Source organism: Crocuta crocuta, unplaced genomic scaffold (assembly GCF_008692635.1).
Source record: "Crocuta crocuta isolate KB4526 unplaced genomic scaffold, BGI_CrCroc_1.0 scaffold75, whole genome shotgun sequence".
Classification (NCBI taxonomy): Eukaryota; Metazoa; Chordata; class Mammalia; order Carnivora; family Hyaenidae; genus Crocuta; species Crocuta crocuta.
In genome coordinates, this window is record NW_027530350.1 from 1,106,456 (window position 1) to 1,127,691 (window position 21,236).

The following is a 21,236-nucleotide window of genomic DNA, read 5'->3' on the forward strand; positions in this document are numbered from 1 at the left end:
CCAATGGCATCAGTCAAAAAAAAAAAAAAGAAAAAAGAAAGAAAGAAAAAGAGACCAAATTAAAACACTTCTACATGATATAGCATCATATGGCATAATTATCTAAAGAAGGCAACAGGGAAATAGGCGGTATTATACATTCACAATGGGGAGAAATATGTAAGTAACTATTAAAAAAAAAAGAGAACATGAAAAGAATTTACACACATTATGACTTCACTAAAACATGTATGTATAGATACATACTCAGCAAAAATGTGACCAAATGGTTTAGGGAAGCACAACACAGGTACATTCTTTTGAAACACAACAATCATGATGTTTTGTATTAATAAGGCTTTTAAATGAAGATTGTTTAAAAAGAATAGTCCTCATGGCGCCTGCGTGTCCCAGTTGATTAAGCATCTGACTCTTGATCTCAGCTCAGGTCATGACCTCACAGTTTGTGAGATCAAGCCCCGCATGAGGCTCTGCACTGACAGTGTCTCTCTCTCACCCTCTCTCTGCCCCTCCTCGACTCGTCTCTCTCAAAATAAACTTAAAAAAAAATAAAAATAAAAATAGTCCTTAAAATCTGAATAGATATATAACTAGTAAAGAAATTGAATCAGTAATCAAAAATCTGCCAACAAAGAAAAGATCTAGACTCATTGGCTTTACTGGCTTTATTCCTTCTCTCTCTGCCTCTCCCCTGTTCCAGCTCTGTCTCTCTTCTCTTTCTCTCAAAAGTAAATATTAAAAATAAATGAATAAAAGAAAAAAGAAAAAGAAAATGGCCAATTAGCATGTGAAAAGATACACACCACCACTAATCACTGAGGAAATGCAAACCAAAACTAAAAGGAGATACCACCCCACACCCAGGAAATGGCTACTATCAAAAAAACAGAAAACAACTATTGGTGGGAACACAAAATGGCATAGCCACTGTGGAAACCAGTATGGTTAGTTCCTCAAAAAAATTATAAATAGAATCACCAAATGATCCAGCAATTCCACTTCTGGGTATACGCCCAAAAGAAGTTAAAGCAGGGTCTTGAAGAGATATTTATACACCCAGATTCATAGCAGCATTATTTACAACAGCCAAAATGTGAAAGCAACCTAAATGCCCATGAACGGATGAAGAGATAAACAAAATGTAGGAATACATACAATGAAATATTATTCAGCCTTAAAAAGGAAAGCAGTTCTACAACATGCTACAGCATGGACGAACCCAGAGCACACTATGCTAAGAAAAATAAGCCCGTCACAAAAAGGCAAATGCTAGGATTCCACTTATATGAGGTTCTTAGAATAATCCAACTCATAGCAACAGAAAATATAGTGGTGGTTGCCAGGTACTGAGAAAAGGAGGGCATGGGAAGTTACTGTTTAAATTAGAGTCCAGAGTTCTCGAAGATGAAGAGTTCTGGGGTTGGATGGTGACGATGGCTGCCCAACAGTGTGAACACAGTCAATACCAAAGAACTGTACACTTAAAAACGATTAAGATGGTAAACTCTGTTAAGTGTATTTTTACCACAATAAACAAACAAACACATGGTTTTTAAAGTGTGGTCCTGAGATCATTAACATCATTAATGTTTTCATTAGCATCACTGGTAATTTGTTAAGAGATGAAAATTTTGGTACCAAACCCCAGATTTACCGAATCAGAAATTCAGGGCCCAACAATCTGTTTTTAGCAAACTGCCTTGTTACTTCAGATATGCACTAGATGTTGTGAACTGATTAAAAAAAAAGTTACTAAAACAAAAGCAAAGACAAACAAAAAAAACCCCAAAAACAACAAAAAAATTTTTGTCTTATTATTATATGTCTTATTATTATAAGACAAAATGGAAGGTAATAGACATTTTTAACCCACCATGACCAAAACTGCCCCATTAATCTCACTTAGAATCTGTAACTTTACAACTTTCCAGGCTTAGAATTCAGTATTCAAGTTGCTGACTTTATGGAGGCAAATATTTTTTAATGAATTTACAGTACCATCTACTGGTACTTGCAAAAACTGCAGTTAGAGGCTGATTTTAGGTAAATGTGTATCTTTGAATTTTGAGTGAAACATACTTGTTTTAATAATGTAAAAACTACAACAAAGCATACACTAAAGTTACATATAATTCTTCATAAAGGAGTATAAAAACTACTGAATGAAACAGATCTCCAGCTTCAGGACTTCACAAAAAATCTGATTAAAGAAAAAAAATCAAGATAATAGAAAGTCCACATGAAATCTCCTAAATAAATTTTTAAAAATGTGGCAAACACCAGCAATCCTAGTTCATTAGGCATATTTCTTCAATCTAAAAAATGTGTATTATAATCACCAACTTAGTAATTAAGTGAACAATTTTCCAAATTTTTCTATGAAAATTAGTCTAGGGAATTTTATTCAGATAGAAGGATCCATTTTATTTCAAATTTACTTACCATTTATATCTCAATGAGAAAATATACTCAACTCCCTTCATATAAAACTAATATGTAATGGCTATTTTTCTTGAAAATAGTACTTTACCACTGTCATTTCAAATCAAGAAATCCAGGGGTACCTGGGTGGCTAGCTGGTTAAGCATTTGACTTAAGCTGAGGTCATGATCTCCTGATTTGCAAGTTCGAGCCCCACATCAGGCTCTGTGCTGACAGTTCAGAACCTGGAGGCTGTTTCGGATTCTGTGTCTCCCTCTGTGTCTCCCCCATTCTCTTGCTCTCTCTCTCTCTCTCCCTCCCTCTCTCTCTCTCAAAAATAAATACATTAAAATCAAGAAATCCAGGGGTACCTGGGTGGCTCAGTTGGGTAAGGGTCCAACTCTTGATCTCAACTCAGGTCATGATCTCACAGTTTGTGAGAGGCAGCCCCACACCAGGCTCCACGGTGGAGCTCCCTGCTTGGGATTCTCTCTCCACTCTCTACTCCTCTTCCCAGCTTGCACATACACTCTCTCTCTCAAAATAAATAAACATTTAAAATCAAGAAATCCAATCCATTTGAATTAGGTATTTAAGATCACAATAAAAACTTAAAAGCCTTAAAATGGACATCTTAAATTATAAAGCCAAAATTTTTTATGAACTGGAAAAATTTCCAAGTTCAACCACCTTCTCTTGATTTAAATATCTGATCAGGATTGAAGTAGCTTTATTTTTGGTAATAAAATCTAACCTGAGCAAATACTGTGACTACTATAATTTCCTAAAGTATGGCCCTTGAACCACTTTTCTTACGTGTGATTTAAAAGAATTATTAACCTTACTTAAGGACAAAATTCTACAACACCATATCTAATACACAATTTTGCACAATACAGATTTTTCACATACAGATATAAGTCACATGGTTAAAATGTTACTGCAACACAGAAGCTACTGAAACTTTTTGGTTTTCACCCAAATTAAAAAACGAAGCGCAGTAGTTTATCAACAAGGACCAAAACTGCAAGATTAATTTCCAATAAATGTAGTGACAATTTTGGTTTTGAAGGAGTTATTCACAGAGAGAAGTTGTCCAAGAACTATGACAATGAAACAAAATTAAGTAATTTCCTGCAGACATGAGGTGTGAGGGATGGAGTGGTAAGAGAATGACAGACAGTTCGGGAACATCTTCTCTGAATCAATAAGCACTTTACAAGTGTTATCTTTTGGGGCACCTGGGTGGCTCAGTCAGTTAAGCATCTGACTTTTGGTTTTGGCTCAGATCATGATCTCATGGTGTATGAGTTTGTGCCCCACATCGGGCTCCGGGCTGACAGTGCAGAGCCTGCTTGGGATTCTCTATCTGCCCCTCCCCGGCTCCTTCTCTGTCTCTCTCTCAAAAATAAATAAACTGAAAAAAGAGAAGAGAAGAGAAGAGAAGAGAAGAGAAGAGAAGAGAAGAGAAGAGAAGAGAAGAGAAGAGAAGAGAAGAGAACAAATGTTATCATTTAATGAAAACACCCATCTACCTTTAAGTATTATCTTTTCCGAACTTTAAGATCCAAAAACAGATGGAGATCATTGCTGGGGCAAATAAGTGATAGAGTCAGGATTCTAAACTAGACCTGATTCCAAGACAATGCTCTTTTCACTACACCAGTATATCCAAAAGTATGGTGCATATGGTAGAATACAAGATGATTATAATTAATTCAACAACTAAAATTTAAGCTTTATTTTTGTTTCAAGTGTTTTATAAAAAATATATTAACACAAGCCCGTGGTCTTGTTTTTTACAAAAACAAAAAATCAAATTTAGTGAAAAATATGAAGTAAATAACACTATTGGTGTTACCTAAATTTGGCAAAAATCATGAGAGAGATTAAAAGATGAATGTCAGTAGACATTATGTTATACTGTGGTGTTTTCCTAAGTAGGAAAAACACTTGCTTTTCTTTCCTCTCCCCAAATTTAAAACTTTTTCTTTTAATGAGAGACAGACAGCATGAGTGGGGGAGGGGCAGAGAGAGAGGGAGACACAGAATCTGAAGCAGGCTCCAGGTTCTGAGCTGTCAGCATAGAGCCCCATGCGGGCTCCAACCCACAGACCATGAGATCATGACCTGAGCCGAAGTTGGACGCCCAACCGACTGAGCCACCCAAGTGCCCCTAAAACTGTTTTTAAACAAAAAACTAGTTCATGCACATAATTACACTTATCATTAACTGTTGATCAGAGTGTCTCAAAAATACTGGCTGGGGAGTTCTCTCATATTCTTACCACTGCAATGTCTTTTGGAATTTTTAAAGATAGAACTGTTGATTCATTTTTTTTCTATTAGTGAGAAATTCACAATTCTCACAAAGATACATATATTCTTAATGTAGCCCTTCTATTATTTAGTGGATCTAAGAAAAAATTCCTTTATATTGCCCTGAAATACATATTAAACTTACTTTCCCTGGTAATTATTCCCCTGTATCACCTTCTGAAAACCTTCCAGTTTTCCAAAAGTAAAGCATTTTAATGTAGAATCATTTTACCAGACCATAACTGTGAAGGCTATTACTATACCAATGACAGAATCCTATTATTTTTATAATACTATTCAGCTTCTTTTTTTTTTTCTAATTTATCTCCACAGCTGAAGTTGGATAGCAGATGGGTATTATCTCAATTTTATGCCTGGCCTGAATTACTTAATAAAGAAAGAACCAAAGATACCTGAGAGATAATGCATTCCAGGAGTAATATCCAGTATTCCCACCACCTCTACCAACAAATTATAGATGTTTCCCAGCCATACCAACCAAATAATTCAGCACTCACAGAGTTTATGATGATTCTTCACTGGACAAGAGGCCAAGTTTTCTCTTTATACCCCCTGTCTCTAGTTTCTAAAGGGCACACACAGCCCCCCATATGTTCTTTGAAGGAATAAAGATCTTGGAATACTTTCATAGTATAGGCAGATTTAACATGAGAAAGTCGTCTGGGATAGCCTGTCTCCCCTTCCTGTGTGCAGACAGCCATATACTTTTTGTTGAGACATCTGATGCTTCATCCAGAGTCTCATCAAGTACTCAATTTCTGTGTTGTTTTCACTTAATTCATATTCAGTGCACTTGTGCACTGATGTCCAGCTTCAGTGGAATCAGATGGACCTGTAACAACCCACACAAACCTTACTGATGATTCACTGTCTTCACTCAAGAATCTGACATTCACAGTGAGTGGCTAGAGAAGAAAATGAGAAAGTACTTTCCATTATAGGTGAAATAATTGTAGCTCCTCTTAGTCATTCTGGTTCCTTTTATGATACTAACAACATGAAGAATTACAGACTGTAGCCTTGACAACTGAACTAAAATTAAATAACTGATTTTACTAATTACCTTTCTGTGTAAATACAGACCTTTACTGTTAGGGAAAACTTTTTTTCAGTCATTAAATCAGCAAAGTACAGACAAAAATAGGGGCGCCTGAGTGGCTCAGTCAGTTGGGTGTCTGACTTTGGCTCAGGTCATGATCTCACAGCTTGTGGGTTCGAGCTCAACTACTGGAGCCTGCTCTGAATTCTGTGACTCCCTCTCTCTCTACCCCTCCCCCACTCGTGCTCTGTCTCTCTCAAGAATAAATTTTTTAAAAAACATTAAAAAAATGTTTAATGTTTAAAAAACATTAAAAAAAAACGAAAGTATAGAACACTAAGAACATGTTAGAAAAAAAGACAATAGAAAAAGGCAACCAAAATAAACTTAGAACAAGCAGAAATAAATAAAAAAGATCAGAGTGAAAATTAATGAAATGGGGAAGGTGTCAACAAACTTGGCTCTCTGAAAAGATCAACAAAATTGACAAGCCTGTGGTGGATTGACCAAGGGGGAAAAAAAAAAAAGACTCAAATTATTAAAATAAAAATGAAAGAGGAGACATTACTAGTGACTTCACAGAAATAAATTGATTATAAAGGAATACAATGAACAACTATATACCAGTACTGGATAACTTAAAAGAAATGGACAAATTTCTAGAAACACAAATTTCAGAAACCAAGTCAAGAAGAAATAGAAAATATAAATAGAACAATAATAAGTGAAGAGTTCTAACAGGTAATCAAAAACTGCCCACAAAGAAAAATCCAGGCCCAGATGGCTTCACTGGTAAATTCCACTGAATATTTAATAACAACACTAATTTTTCACAAACTTAAAAAAAAAAAAAAGAGGAGGAGGAAACACTTCTCAACTCGTTATAAGGCCTTTATTACCCTGATACCAAAACCTTACAAAAACCTCACAAGAAAACTACAGACCAGTACCCCTATGAAATAGACAAGCAAAAATCCTCAATAAAATGTAAGCAAACCAAACCCAGCAATACATAAAAAGAATTATACACCATGACCAAGTGGTTTTTATCCCAGCGATGCAAGGTTGTTTTAACATCTGAAAATTAATTCATGTAATACATCATAGCAAGAGTATTTAAAAAATACCCACTATAATTATCTAATAGACACAGAGAAAACATTTGACAAAATCCACACATGTTCACAGTAAAAACACTCAATATCCTAGGAATGGAAGGGAACTTCTTCAACATTACAAAGGGCATATATAAAAATTATGGATAACCCAATACTTGATGGAGAAAAACTAGATGCTTTCTCCTAAGATCAGGAACAAGACAAAGATGTCCACTCAAATCACTTCTATTTAACAATGTACTAGAGATTCTAGCCAGGGCAGTTAGTGAAGAAAATGAAATTAAAAAGATGCAAAAAGGAAAGGAAGAAATAAAACTTTTTATTTGTATGGGGCGCCTGGGTGGCCTAGTCGGTTAAGCGTCCGACTTTCGCTTAGGTCATGATCTCGCGGTTCGTGGGTTCGAGCCCCGCGTCGGGCTCTGTGCTGACTGCCAGCTCAGAGCCTGGAGCCTGTTTCAGTCTGTGACTCCCTCTCTCTCTGACCCTCCCCTGCTCATGCTGCCTCTCTCTCTCTCCTAGAAATAAATAAAACATTAAAAAAAATTTTAAAAAAAACTTTTTATTTGTAGATGACATGAGATGCAAATCAGAAAATTTGCAAATAATTTGCAAATCTGCAAATTTAGAAAAATCTAGAAAATCCTAAGAAATCCATTACACCAACTATCAACAATAATAAATTAATAAACAAGTTCAGCAAGGCCACAGAATCAATATATAAAAACCAACTGTATATTTATATATGTATATTATATTATATATTATATATGTATATTATATTATACAGTGGAGGTATGGCTCTGATAAAAGAGCATGTAGTCATCAAAATGGAAGATAATGAAGGCCATACTGCAACACATAAAATGCTTATGCACTTACTAGACAAAAATTTGGGGTCAAAAGTATTAGAGCTACATATATACACCACAAATACATTCACAGGGGAAAAAATCTTGACAGGAATAACACAAAAAATGCTCTCCATGCCCCTAAATTGTATATTCACAATTTAAAATGCTGTAGATGTTTTTAAAATACTTTTTTACAGTTGTTGCTATATCCTGGGCAAACTCAAAAGAGGATTTTATTTTCATGCTACCTAAAACTTGGAAGTATGAAGCCATAATTATTTATCAGCCTTAATCACCTTTAAACTCTTCCTCCAGAGTTAAAATGCAGTCTTTAGCTAAAAGCAAGACTACTGGTTAAAAATGAATTTTCAGGGGCGCCTGAGTAGCTCAGTCAGTTAAGTGTCAGACTTCAGCTCAGGTCATGAACTCAGTTTGTGGGTTCGAGCCCCGCATCGGGCTCTGTGTTGACAGCCTGGAGCCTGAAGCCAGCTTCGGATTTTGTCTCTCCCTCTCTCTATGCCCCTCCCCTGCTTACATTCTCTTTATTTCTCTCTCTCTCTCAAAGATAAATAAACGGTAAAAAAAATTTTTTTTGTAAAGAAATGAATTTTCAAACACCCTTATGAGAAGTCACAAATATATGTGGCCAAACTTATTTGAAAAGCACATCCCAGACTTGTACATTTTTTTACGATACTAAATTCTGATAATCTGAACTCAGTTTTCTGAGGTTTGATTCAATTCTCAAAAGCACTTGGTCTCTCTCTCTCTCAAAAAAATAAATATTAAAAAAAATTTGTAAGGAAAAAAAGCACTTGGTAAACATTCTTATTCCATGCTTAAAATCACTACAGAGATGTTCAAAGGTTCCTATACAAATTAATACATTCTCAGTGCCTTCTTTAAAATGAAATTCCCATGCTTTATAAAATACCAACAAATGCTTTACATCTTTTTTTTTCATGTTTTTTCATTTATTTCTGAGAGAGAGAGAGAAAGCGTAAGCAGGGGAGGGTCAGAGAGAGAGAGGGAGATACAGAATCTGCAGGAGGCTCCAGGCTTTGAGGGGGCTGTCAGCATACAGCCTGACGCAGGTCTCGAACCCACGAACTGTGAGATCATGACCTGAGCCGAAGTTGGACGCTTAACCAACTGAGGCCACCCAGGCACCCCAAAATGCTTTACATCTTTATGATGGTAATTTTGGATCTATATTGGAGGGATTTTAAAAAAAGAAGTCTGTGCCCCGTGTGAAAATGGACAAAGCCAGTGAAAGCTTAGTGATAGTCCAAAAAGAACAAATTCATGACCACTGTATTCAGCAACCACTGAAAGATGTCATTACAAAAGCAGTACAGGTAGCCCTCTGGCTTTTTGAAAATTCACATTACACCACTTCACCATTACCAAAGATCTACAGTGGTACCTTTGCTTGACAAAAAAGGCAAAAAGTGAGAACAGCGCTCAGCATTTGTTTTGCAGGGAGCCCGCAGAGGCATTGCGCACTCTCGGCAATGGGAGAGACACTGTCAAGTTCCTGAAGTTCCTTCCCCAGGAAGGACAATCAGCATCAATCCATAGATTTGAACTGTGTCTGTGAGCACCTGTGCTTTATCTCGATTTATTTTATGCATCTGTTAGCACGATGCATCCTAAGATACCAGAAAAGCCAGAGAAGTTATTTTTGGGATATGGGAATGTTCAAAAAGTTTTAATACAAATCAATGCTAATTGTGCTTCACTTTATACCATTTCACTTTGAAGGTTTCACAGAAACGCTCTACTTTCAGACAGCAGGGGAAATCTGTATCAGAATTCACACATGTAAGTTCTTTATTATTTCTGACATCTCACCTCCCCTTTCTTCTCTCTCACCTTACCATAAAAAGTAAGAGAGGAATTTAGGCAAATGCTACTTTAAATAACCTACAGAAATTACTGGTAGGCACTGTCCCATGTTTTCACATGAATCAACCACTATTTACCAAAATCTCAACAGCAGTGCCAACAGTCAAATAAAGCATACTACACACATTAAAAAACTATAAACATTTTCTTAAACTGTAATGACACTTTTTTACTTATTAAGCACTAGATACTATCAATTGTCTCTTTTCATTTTTGAAATCTGCTGCCACAGAAAAGAGGGTGTCAATCAGTTACACCACCTATCATCGACCTTGTTTTCAATATTTAAATGCACAATTACTGCTAATTTATAAATTATGGGTCAAAACTAAAAAATCGTTAACAGTTTAACTACAAATAATTTAGCTTTTCTAATGAATTTTCTTCTTTATCCACCAGTAACTTTCAGAAATTATGACTACAAAAAAAAAACAACAAACAAAAAAATTCTGACTACAAAAAAGAACACAAGACTTTATACCTTAATAAATAAGAAGCAATGCTTGGAAAAAGAAGTAGAACTTATTTTCTATTCACTTTTAATTTTCCAATTATCTAATTTAGGACCAAGTGCCTATTTTCTAATTTTAAAGGCAGAAAAATATTACTCTCTTTATTCAAGAATAAGCCAAAACTATCTTTATTTATTAAAATGTTGCCTATTAGGGGCGCCTGGGTGTCTCAGTCGAATAAGCATCTGACTTCAGCTCAGGTCATGATCTCACAGTTCGTGGTTTGGAGCCCCGCACTGGGCTCTGTGCTGACAGCTGAGAGCCTGGAGCCTGTTTCAGATTCTGTGTCTCCCTCTCTCTCTCTGCCCCTCCCCCACTTGTGCTCTCTGTCTCAAAAATAAACTATAAAAAAAATTTAAAAATAAAATAAAACAATAAAATGTTGCCTACTAGTTAAAACTAATAATACTCTGTAGACTAAATGGCATTTTACTATTGCACCAACTCAGTTATCCATGTTCTAACTTTAAAAGCATGCATAACAAACTTTAAAATTAATAGATAATAATTATAAAATATTCAAATATAGACTTTTGGTGTCAGTATCAAATTTAAAATCGTACTAGAAAGGTATACCCATTAAAAACAACAACCTCTATAATCTTAGTGCTTTTACAAAGCCTCTACTCCATACGTTTCACAGATTGAAACTTTCTTTGATTGTATTTATCCTACATGCATATAATTTCAGTTCAACTATTATTAAACTAAGGTGAATAAGCTTACTAGAATAGAGAAAATTATTGAATCATAGCATATTATTCACATGGAAATGCTTCTACAATAAGTTAGTTAAAAGATTATAGCAAAACTGAATAAAGACCAAATTTTACCTTTTCTGTATTGTAATATAAAGATTTCAAAGTAGTGAACAAGGGTGGGCAGCCTTTACTGAAGTTAACCCTCAGGAACTTATCCATTAGTTCTCTAAATTTTTCACCTAGAAACAAAAGTGTACTTTGTTATATTTCAATTGATGCAAACAACTCTCAAAGTGATTTTACAAATAAAAATATAGCTCCCTCCAAAACAATGACCCCCATCCTATTTTTGAACGCAAAAGTATGTCAGCATTTATTGCTTGATTGTTACCATCCAAAAGGATAACACTAAATATCTTAGTTGGCAACTATCCTTTTCCCTAGATCTAGGCCTAAAATATCTTCAAGGAACACTTCAAAAGATAAGCAAACCAAGTATCTGTGCAGCTTTAAGTAGAGAGAAAAAGTTACTCACTATCCATTCTGAATCCAGTTCCCATAGAAGTCTCTTTCCTAACCTCACTGACTAGCACAGACTCAGTCCTCACCTGCAGACACCTCGTAAGGCACGCTGAAGACGATGAAGAGATCCTACTGTAACCAACAGTATATTTAATTAGCAGCCAAAATATATTTTTAAACACTAAAGTAGTCTTTGAAATGTTTTCCAAATCAACTAGTGATTTACCTCAATATTCTCATTCCACAATCATCTTTCAAGCACCCACTATGTGCCAGGCACTGTTCTATATGTTAGGGATACAGCAGTGACTGAAACAATTCAAAACAAATTCTGGGGCGCCTGAGTGGCTCAGGCGGTCAAGTGTCCAACTCTTGATCTCTGCTCAGGTCACAATCTCACACTGCAGAGCCTGCTTGGGATTCTTTCTCTCCCTCTCTTTCCCCCTCTCCCGTTCTCTTTCTCTATCTCAAAATAAATAAATGAACTTAAAAAAAAAAATTCTGCCCTCATGAAACTTAACATTCCAGTGGGCAGGATGGATAATACATAAAATAAACATATGTTAGACATCTGACTGAGCCCCAGAGCATTTTAACATTACAATTAAATACCCTGTTTGCAACATCAAGTAAATAATCCTATCTTTATTAAATAAACCCTTACAAAACAAAACAAAAAAAAAACTTGGCAGCACTTTCTAGAAGCAGAAAAAAATGGAAAAGTTTTCATTTTAAATACAACACAAAGGCTTTAACTTGGCTAAGGCTTTAACTTTTTTGACAGGACAAGTTATTATATAAGGACATGGATTTGCCCACTCATTAAAAAGAAAAAGACACATACATTGTAAATGGCTTAACCTAAAGTAAAACTACTGAAACAATCCCTTAAGGTTTCATTATGAATCACAACACTTCACACACACACAAAAAATAGCAACAACCCAAAGTGGTTATTTTCATTTGTTGTGATTGACTACATTGAACAAAACATGCATACTCAATATAATTATATGTCATAAAAATTTGAAAGAGATATTTAAATTTTATTAAGGGGGAAGTTTATCAAATATGAAAACAGGTTCAACATTTGTTAATGTACTATAGAAACCATTTCCAGATAATTTCTAATCTTTTATTAGATCATACACAAAGTATACTCTGGGTTAAATATACATCATTACTTCCTTAAAAATCAAAAGTAGTTTCAGAGATCAAAACTTTCCAGCACTTCCTCTGATATAAGGCAAAAGTTAACAATACTGGGGCACCTGGGTGGCTTAGTTGGTTAAGCATCCAACTCTTGATTTCAGCTCAGGTCATGATGATCTCAAAGTTCATGAGTCTGAGCCCTGCCCTGGACTCAGCACTGATAGCTCAGAGCACTGATAGCTCTCTCTATCTCTCTCTCTGCCCTTCCTGTGCTCGCTCTTTCAACATAAGCAAAAAAAAAAAAAAAAAAAAAAAAAAATAAGTTAAGTATATTGTGGTAGATCAGTGGGATGCAGCTGTTTAGAGAAATGTGTGACCATTTCTTCTGTGTGAACTTGGACAAGTAACCTGTCCACTGAAGTCCTCACTTTCCCCACTGGAGGTGAGGGTAACAATGCTAGCAGCCTCCAGAGTATCCCTACATGGCTCAAACCAGAATACAAGTATACAGCAGTAAACAGAGTAGCTGGCATACAGTGACCACTCAGTAAATATTGTCTATCATTACATGCCTTGATACCCTGACAGCTACTGTATTTCTTTTTTTTTTTTTTTTAATGTTTATTTATTTTTGAGAGAGAGAAAGACAGAGCATGAGCTGGGGAGGGGCAGAGAGAGAGGAAGGCACAGAATCCAAAGCAGGCTCAGGCTCTGAGCTGTCAGCACAGAGCCCAACATGGGGCTCAAACTCACAAACTGCAAGATCATGACCTGAGCTGAAGTCGGACGCTTAACCAACTAAGCCATCCAGGTGCCCCTGTAATTCTATAGTTAAGGATCTTTTCCATATTTGCTGACATCTGCTGAGAAAACAAGCATTGTATCTTCATGTCAAAGGCTATTCTGAACTCCTCTTTTTCCTCAACTTTCTCAGTCAATTCAGATCATCCTGGCAGACTGCAGTTAAAACACAATATACTCAGTTCTCAAGTATCCATAATTTTGAAAGCCTCCTCTCCGGTTAATCTGTTATTTAAACAGTGCAGCTGTGAGAAAGAACGGGGAAGTTCTTCATGTGCTGACATAAAGCACAGACACAGAGTTAAGTAAAAAGAAAAACCAAGGGTATGCCAATCTATGCTCCCAGTTTTGTACAAGAAGAAAAAAGGAAAGCTCTACAGAAACCCACACACACAGGTTTGTGCTTGCATATACACAATCCGTTTATGGAAGAATACACCACCTCCTGGTAACAATGGCAGCCTCCAGAGAAGTAGGTGGTAAGAGGATAGACAGAGGATTTCCACTTAAAAATCCTTTTGTCTGGAACTATAATAATGCATTATCTTAACAAGAGGTCTCCAGACCTCAAATGCTCAGTCACATACTACATTCCAAAATTACTTACCATGACTGACCTCATAAGGTTTTCTTTAGGAATAAGAAAAACCCTTTCACAAGAACAAATAATCTCTCTTCTTCCTGATTATTTTAAAATAATTTTTAGTAGCCTCCACAGTCTTTCCTTTACGGGGAAAGAAAAGACCATCAATCATTATGTGCCTGCTTAGCATTACCGCTTATCAAGTAGGTTATCTGTCTATACAGATCTATACAAAGTCTTCTCCAGATGTGTAGTATAGATTCAAATACAAACTGCTGTCTCAAAAACCAGTGCTAAAATAACACACTCAACAAGATCAGACTGTATGTGGTTCACTGGGAATTTATTCTAAATGGTGAGGATGTTCTCAGTATAAAAAAGAAATAATTATGTGACCTGATGGAGGTGTTAGCTAACATACTGTGGTACCACTATGGTAGTATCACAACGTATGAATGTATCAAATCAAGAGTTATACACTTTGAACTTCTATAATGTTATATGTGTATCTCAATAATAAATAATCCAATGAAAAAGAATGGAGCAAAATTTGAGTAGAGCTTTGTGTTTAATACTCTGGGTTATCTCCTTCCCTCTCTCCCCTGCCTTGGCCAGTGAAGACTAATACAACATGATGAAGTAAACCAGTTCTTTTGAAAAGTAGCTACATCCCTACATTATTTTTGTAGCGCTTAATATTTTAGACTGTTGGAGAATCTACCTAGGACTTCTGTGTTCACTACTTGATAGTTTTAAGCCTTTTTAACTAAAAACTGAAAACTCTTTTTTAAAACTTTCACCCTACATTCTCAAGTTCCGTGTTTCTTGTATAAAAATCTTATTGCTTTTGATAATATCAAGATGCTTTTCTTACACATAAGAATATTTCTAGACAGGCAAAACAACATGAAGTATTTAGCTTCTACACAGGTATAATCAGGTATCTGTATAATATTACATAAGCTCATTGGAGCTCTCTAAGTCCATGTATGTTAGAACCTCACAGTGATGTTGACCTTGAAGTCCATGCCATCAGACCCTTCAACTGAGCCCTATCTTGTATAAAGATGCCTTTAGCATTTCAAAGACAGAGTGCCCAGAGGGTCCAGGATAATTCCACTTAAAGCTAAATTGCACTTTATAATCAACAGTTGGTTCCAAGCTGTCTTTCAATAAAAATATATTTCTTGTCATGTAGTAAGAGCTTTTAGCAAACTTTATTAACTATGAAAAAAAATCAAGGCAGTGTAANTGCATCCAACTCTTGATTTCTGCTCAGGTCATGATCTGAAGGTTCGCGAGTTCAAGCCATGCTATGCAGACTCTGCTGACAGTGCAGAGCCTGCTTAGGACTCTCTCCCTCTCTCTTAAAATAAATAAACATTAAAATAATAATTATAAAATTAAATGAGTTTTCCTTCTTTCCTAAGAAGAACATGGATGCATGTGAAAACTCCAAACTAAGAGATATCCCCATTCATAACGTGAATACATTATACATGGAAACCAATTTTAAAAAAAGAAGCCAGATACAAAGGCTGCATATGGTAAGATGCCATTTACATGAAATGTCCAGAACAGGCAACTCCACAGGTACAGGATATAGAACAGTGGTTGCCTGGTGCAGGGAGTGCAGGGAGAGTGCAGCCTGGTGCGGGGAGTGCGGGGCGAGTGCAGCCTGGTGAGGGGAGTGCGGGGAGTGGCTGCTAATGAGTGTGAGGTTTCTTTTGGGAGAAACAAAAACTTTCTGAAACCAGATCGTGACAATGATTGCACAATTCCATGAATATACTAAAACACAGAGTTGATACTTTAAAAAGTGAATTCTGTGGTAGCGAATTATATTTCAAATGCTGTTATTTTAAAAAAGACATAGAAATGTAAAGTCAAGCATATGTGTTTATCTTCAATAAAACACGTATGGGAATGCTCTTCCTTGCACAGGATGCCCCATCTCTGAAATTTACAATGTATGTACAAAAGTTCTAACAGGTCCCACAGAAACCTGACTGCTATGTTCAGTCCAAAGTTTCCCCGACTCTACTGACTGACACTCAACTGATGAACATCTTAGCACATCACTACCCTCCCCACCAAGCCTGATACTATCCATGTGAGCATAATGTTCCCTGAAGAACATCAGGGAAATCTGCTTTCGGTATTTCATAAAGCCAAAACAAAAATGAGAGATCAGAAGAATGCCATTTATCTATTGGAACTTAGATATACTAGTGGAAAATGAATTGTTTATAATAAACTCGTACTGATTAATACAATACATTTCTAACAGGTACTTCGTATATTTTTTAAGTCAGTCAACTAAAAACCTTTTTTAATTTCCATGAATCTTTTGATAAAGAAAAATTATAACCCAACTATTTGCACTATAAATGAAAATTCATTAGAAAATATACCCCCTCCTCACCCCATGCCTAGAATAGATTTTTTAAGTTCTATTAGCTTTCTAAAGTCTGACTTATATCAAAAGACATGCCAGAAGTCCCAACAAATAATTCATAATCTATAGAACTTCCAACTAAAAAAGAGATAACCTTTAAAAAAGGGCACAAATCTTCAAATATTAACTATGTGAAGAACTAATATACTTTTACTTCTTCTACAACCCCAAAGTGAAGGAGTTCAACTACATACACAACTTGGATCAAGTTCATGAATACACTACTGTTCAATAAAAACAAGTCACAAGTCACAGAATACATACCATAGTGCTCCAATTTACATTATGTACAAAAACAGGGATGGTGGGGAGTGAGGGGTGGTGGCAGGGATGATTTTCTAGGGATACAAAATACATAGAGCTCTCTAAAAACAAGGGCATGATAAAGGCGGATTTCAGGAAAGTAGACAACACTGAAGACAGAGTGCCTTCACAGGGAATAGTGATGTTCTTAAACAACGTGGTGGACACAAAAGGCTCACCACTCTTTCTTTGAATTTATGCTCTAAAAAGAAGACCTAAGGAGTGCCTGGGTGGATCAGTTGGTTAAGCATTCAACTTTGGCTCAAGTCATGATCTCACAGTTCACTAGATCAAGCCCCGTGTTGGGCCCTGTGCTGACAGCTCAGAGCCTGGAGCCTGCTTCAGATTCTGTCTCCCTCTCTCTCCCTCTGCCCCTCCCCCACTCACTCCCTGTCTCTCTCTCCCAAAAATAAATAAAAAACATAAAAAATAAGATCAAAACTTCAAAACTTCTACCACTTAAATCATAATGCCTCACATAGTGTTTGTCATTTCTAGTGAATTTAATCAATCTTCTAAATCTAGTGTTTAATTTTTAAAGTCATGTAAGAAAAACAATGCCCAAAAAGGTAATTTCTAAGACTTGAGACAAACATATAGCCATATGCTCAACATTCTTATTATCACATGCATAATAAATTCATAACTGATCACTCCCACCCCCAAGACTGGTGTCGATATAAACTCTGTAGCAGAAACAAGTTTTTTAAATGTGAATGATGTTGAACAACAAATAATTATTAGTGTTACAAAAGATATCCTAATATTACCTGGGGCAAGATTCAAAGGTAATCTTCTAGGTGAAATTGCTCTGGGGTGCTGCTTACTAATTTCTTCATAAATTTGGAGCCTCTCTTCTAAAGTGCCTATTATCAGTAAATATGTGTGAGATTCAAAGCATCAGAACTTTTATCTATGATAAAATGCTATAACTTTTAAAAAATGTTACAAAGATTGCATTATCAATATTAAAGCTGCGCCCAATTTTTATAAGAATGATATGAAAACCTGTGGTGGTGAAATCATATCATCAACAAAACACCATTTTAAACTCAATCTCCAGATAAATCCAAAACTGCTTTTATCACAACAGATTCTAATCCAACTCAAATCATACACATGCAAGACATATGGACTCAAGACACATAGCGCTTCTCTTCTATTCCTTAGTGCACAACCCGTGAGAAAGGGCTCTTTCATGACTTATCTTACACAAACTCTCCGATCCAATGAAGGATGAAGCCTACACACCTCCTCACAAAAGGCTGTAATACCCACTGATTAGATTTTAAAAAGCAACTGTTTCAGCATCATCAATGTCAATGTTTTATCGTTTAAAAAGTGAACTAAATTTCTAAAGTACTTTTAACACTTAAAATCTTCAATGAAGCTCCATTATAAAGAATCGCATTCGTACAGATTTTTAAAGTGGCAAATTATTTCTCCCAAATATAGTGATTGATATAAAATATACTTCTAATAGAAAGTTGGGTCTTCCCTCCTAAGACCAAACTAATTTTATAGTACTAAACAGAAAATATATATATACATATATATACACCTGTATAAACATATATACATATACTAAGCAAGATACATGTGACTCTGCAGTAACAATCTGCAAGGTAGGATCTGGGTCTTGTTCATTATGCTAAAATAACATCTAACATAACTTACAAAGAGAGATTATATGCACTATTTCATATAAGCAATAAGACAATTTAAAACAGAATTTTAAGAGAAAACAAACAAATTTGATTTTAAACTATAAGGTTTTTAATTGATTTTAACTCAGAAAACAGAAATATTATTGTAAGAAGAACCCTTGGTGCTAGCAATCAGGGTATCTCCATCCTAAATGTAGTGTACACTATCGAGACTATAAATATAACACTTAAAAAGGTAATGTTTAACTTTGTTTAACTCTTTCCTTCCCCCAGTAGTATGTTGTGGAGCTCCAATGTGGTGGGATTCAAAACCGGGGATATCTGAAAGAAAATTTCTATATTCTGTTAACAACTTGGAGACTTCAAGAAATATCAAGGACCCTTATTCTAAAATTTACATGAAGGCTATCTACTGCTTTTAAAAAGCAGGTCTCATATTTAAATCTAATGTTAAGAGTATAAGAAAAAAATTCTCCACTACCTCAAATATAACAAGCCTTATAAATGCAGTTAAATTAAGACAAAACCAAACCATTCAATGCCCTATTTGAAGTCACAAGTTGGGAGCTCCAGAACTTACCATGGGGGAGAAAAGGTCCTACAGAACCTAAGAAGATAAAGTAATGTAATTAGTTTGTAATCAAAACATTTTATAGTAAATGTGGTTCTTGACATGGAGCATGCTTAATTCAATCTACATGTCAGTAACTGATGGTTTACAGAAAAACATTACAGTTATCTCACATTTCCAACCTTCAAATATAGAACTTTTGTCCTGATTTTTTAAAAACACAAATTACTGATGTAATCAATGGTTTTGTTTTCATCATTTTCTTAAAACAATTTAAAGGAAACAATGAATGGTCTGTGATATTAAATTTTAAACACAAACAGAAAACCTGGTAATTTATAGTGATGAGAACACAACAAATAAATTTTTCTCATGGGTCACACTTATATAAATGAGTATGAGTAGCTACATATTTTTACCATATTTTTTAAATTTACAAGTTCTGCTGTTTCAACACCCTTGAGCCATGTTTTCATAATTATTTGAGCCATATATTTATCCACGAATAAACATGTTAGGAATATTAACTGCTCTGAACAATATTTAATTATGAAAATATCAGGGAAAATTTAGGAAAATATTCTAGATCTCCAAAAAGGACAGTTTTACCTAATTTGAAAAGAAGATATGTAACATTTTGCTCTATGCAAAGTAGTCCAGCCAGAAATTAAGAGGGTAATTTTCATGCTGATGCTACACAATACATACCCTCAGCAAAACTGCTTTGTTGAGCGTAACAAACCTCTAATTCTTTAAAAAATATTCAGTAATTACATTTCCGAGAAACGGAATGCTCATTTTCTTCCCCAGCTCTCTAGTTAGTCTAAATTGGTAACATTTTAATGGATCAAGGAACTTAAAATGATCTGTGAGCATTTGTCACTTAAGTATAAATAAATATCTGAATTTGTCTTCACTGCCATGTTTAACCTATAATTCTCCTAAGTGGAAAAATAAATGCTAATGCTAAAAATATCTGTCCTCAAATATCATTACAACTTTGCATTTACTTCAAGCACTAGTGAAGATAAGGGAGAGGAGAAAAATCATTACATACTAAGTTGCAGAGCTTTTTCCAAGCCTTCATAATAACACCAATTTTCTGCATTCCGATCAATCAAGTTTTTGAATACTTCACTGGCTTCTTTTAATCTTCCCAATTTCAACAGCATTTCCCCTAAAATTAAGTTTAAATTCACATTCATTTTACTCAAACATTAAATAACTTTCTGATCTCATAGATTTCACTAAGCTGCATTAACATACTAGATGTTTATGAAAAAACTGTATGTGCTTCCCTTTGGGACATGTTGCAGTTTATACCACTAAACAGAGATTAACTCACAGCTTGCCTTCAGAAATGAACCTTCCTTTACACATTTTATTATATAGAACGTAATAGAGCCATTTTTGGCTCCCTCCCACACTTCAAATATACATATAGTATATTAAGTTCTTGGTAAAAATATTTGTATTATGCACATTTTTATATACCCTTTACAACAATTAAAGACTCCCAATACAGACTGGTAATTCTAATGAAACAGCCCTACATTTCTACTGCTAGATTTGAATGTACTTTTCCTAATAAATTCATATATTAAACAATTCTCCATTCAATTCTCTTAGCTTCCTTACTACATCACTAAAATTGGCAAAGTTTAACTCAGTAAAATAAAAACACTAGGTACCACTTGTGAAACCACAAAAACCACGTTCACACATGGATCACCCCTAAGGTTCAAATCCTTCTATGAAGCCACCCAATTGAAAGCAGGTTTGGGAAATGAGTACCTAAGTGTCTCAGGTAGAATAGAAAGTGCACCTAATTCAAGATAAAACAGAGATTCTCAAAACAGTATACCTCAACTTCCTATTGCTATTTCCCCTTTGAAATGTCATCAGACATATTATTTCACCTTTCATCATCTCGGGAGAGACAATATATTAAAGCGGTTGTTACATGCTATTATTTTACTATTTATATGTATTACTCAAGCTCTAGAAGACTGATATAATTTCCAGCTTTACCATTTTCTAACTCTGTGACCCTGAGCAAGTTACAAACTTCCAGTGTTCACTTACCTATAAAATATAACTACCTCCATCTGCTTTTGTGATAAATAAATTTAAAGTGGTTAGCACAGGGCTTGGCACAAAACGTATACACATAAGTGTTTGCTACTTAAAACTATAAACATGCCATGTTCCGCCACAGTTAATTTCTGTCTAGTCCAGCTTTTACCCTGCTTATCTTGGGCAAATAGACAACAACATAGATTTCAATTC

General features: G+C 35.2%; 1 protein-coding gene and 1 long non-coding RNA gene across 4 annotated transcripts in view; one reads left to right on the forward strand and one right to left on the reverse strand.

Moving 5' to 3' along the window:
* The window catches only part of LOC144232834 (uncharacterized), a 74,442-nt gene that overhangs the window by 39,386 nt on the left and 13,820 nt on the right, over nt 1-21,236 (forward strand). The gene's annotated exons all lie outside the window — the stretch shown is intronic.
* The window catches only part of NAA16 (N-alpha-acetyltransferase 16, NatA auxiliary subunit), a 62,634-nt gene that overhangs the window by 26,604 nt on the left and 14,794 nt on the right, over nt 1-21,236 (reverse strand). The window contains exons 7-10 of one of the 3 annotated variants that reach the window (XM_077765669.1): nt 20,005-20,124; nt 18,957-18,983; nt 17,480-17,575; nt 11,023-11,129 (exon numbers count right to left, since the gene is read on the reverse strand). In XM_077765669.1, the coding sequence (XP_077621795.1) occupies nt 11,023-11,129; nt 17,480-17,575; nt 18,957-18,983; nt 20,005-20,124 (350 nt within the window). The remainder of the gene's footprint in view (nt 1-11,022; nt 11,130-17,479; nt 17,576-18,956; nt 18,984-20,004; nt 20,125-21,236) is intronic. The other 2 variants (XM_077765670.1, XM_077765672.1) reach the window with 2 other exon arrangements.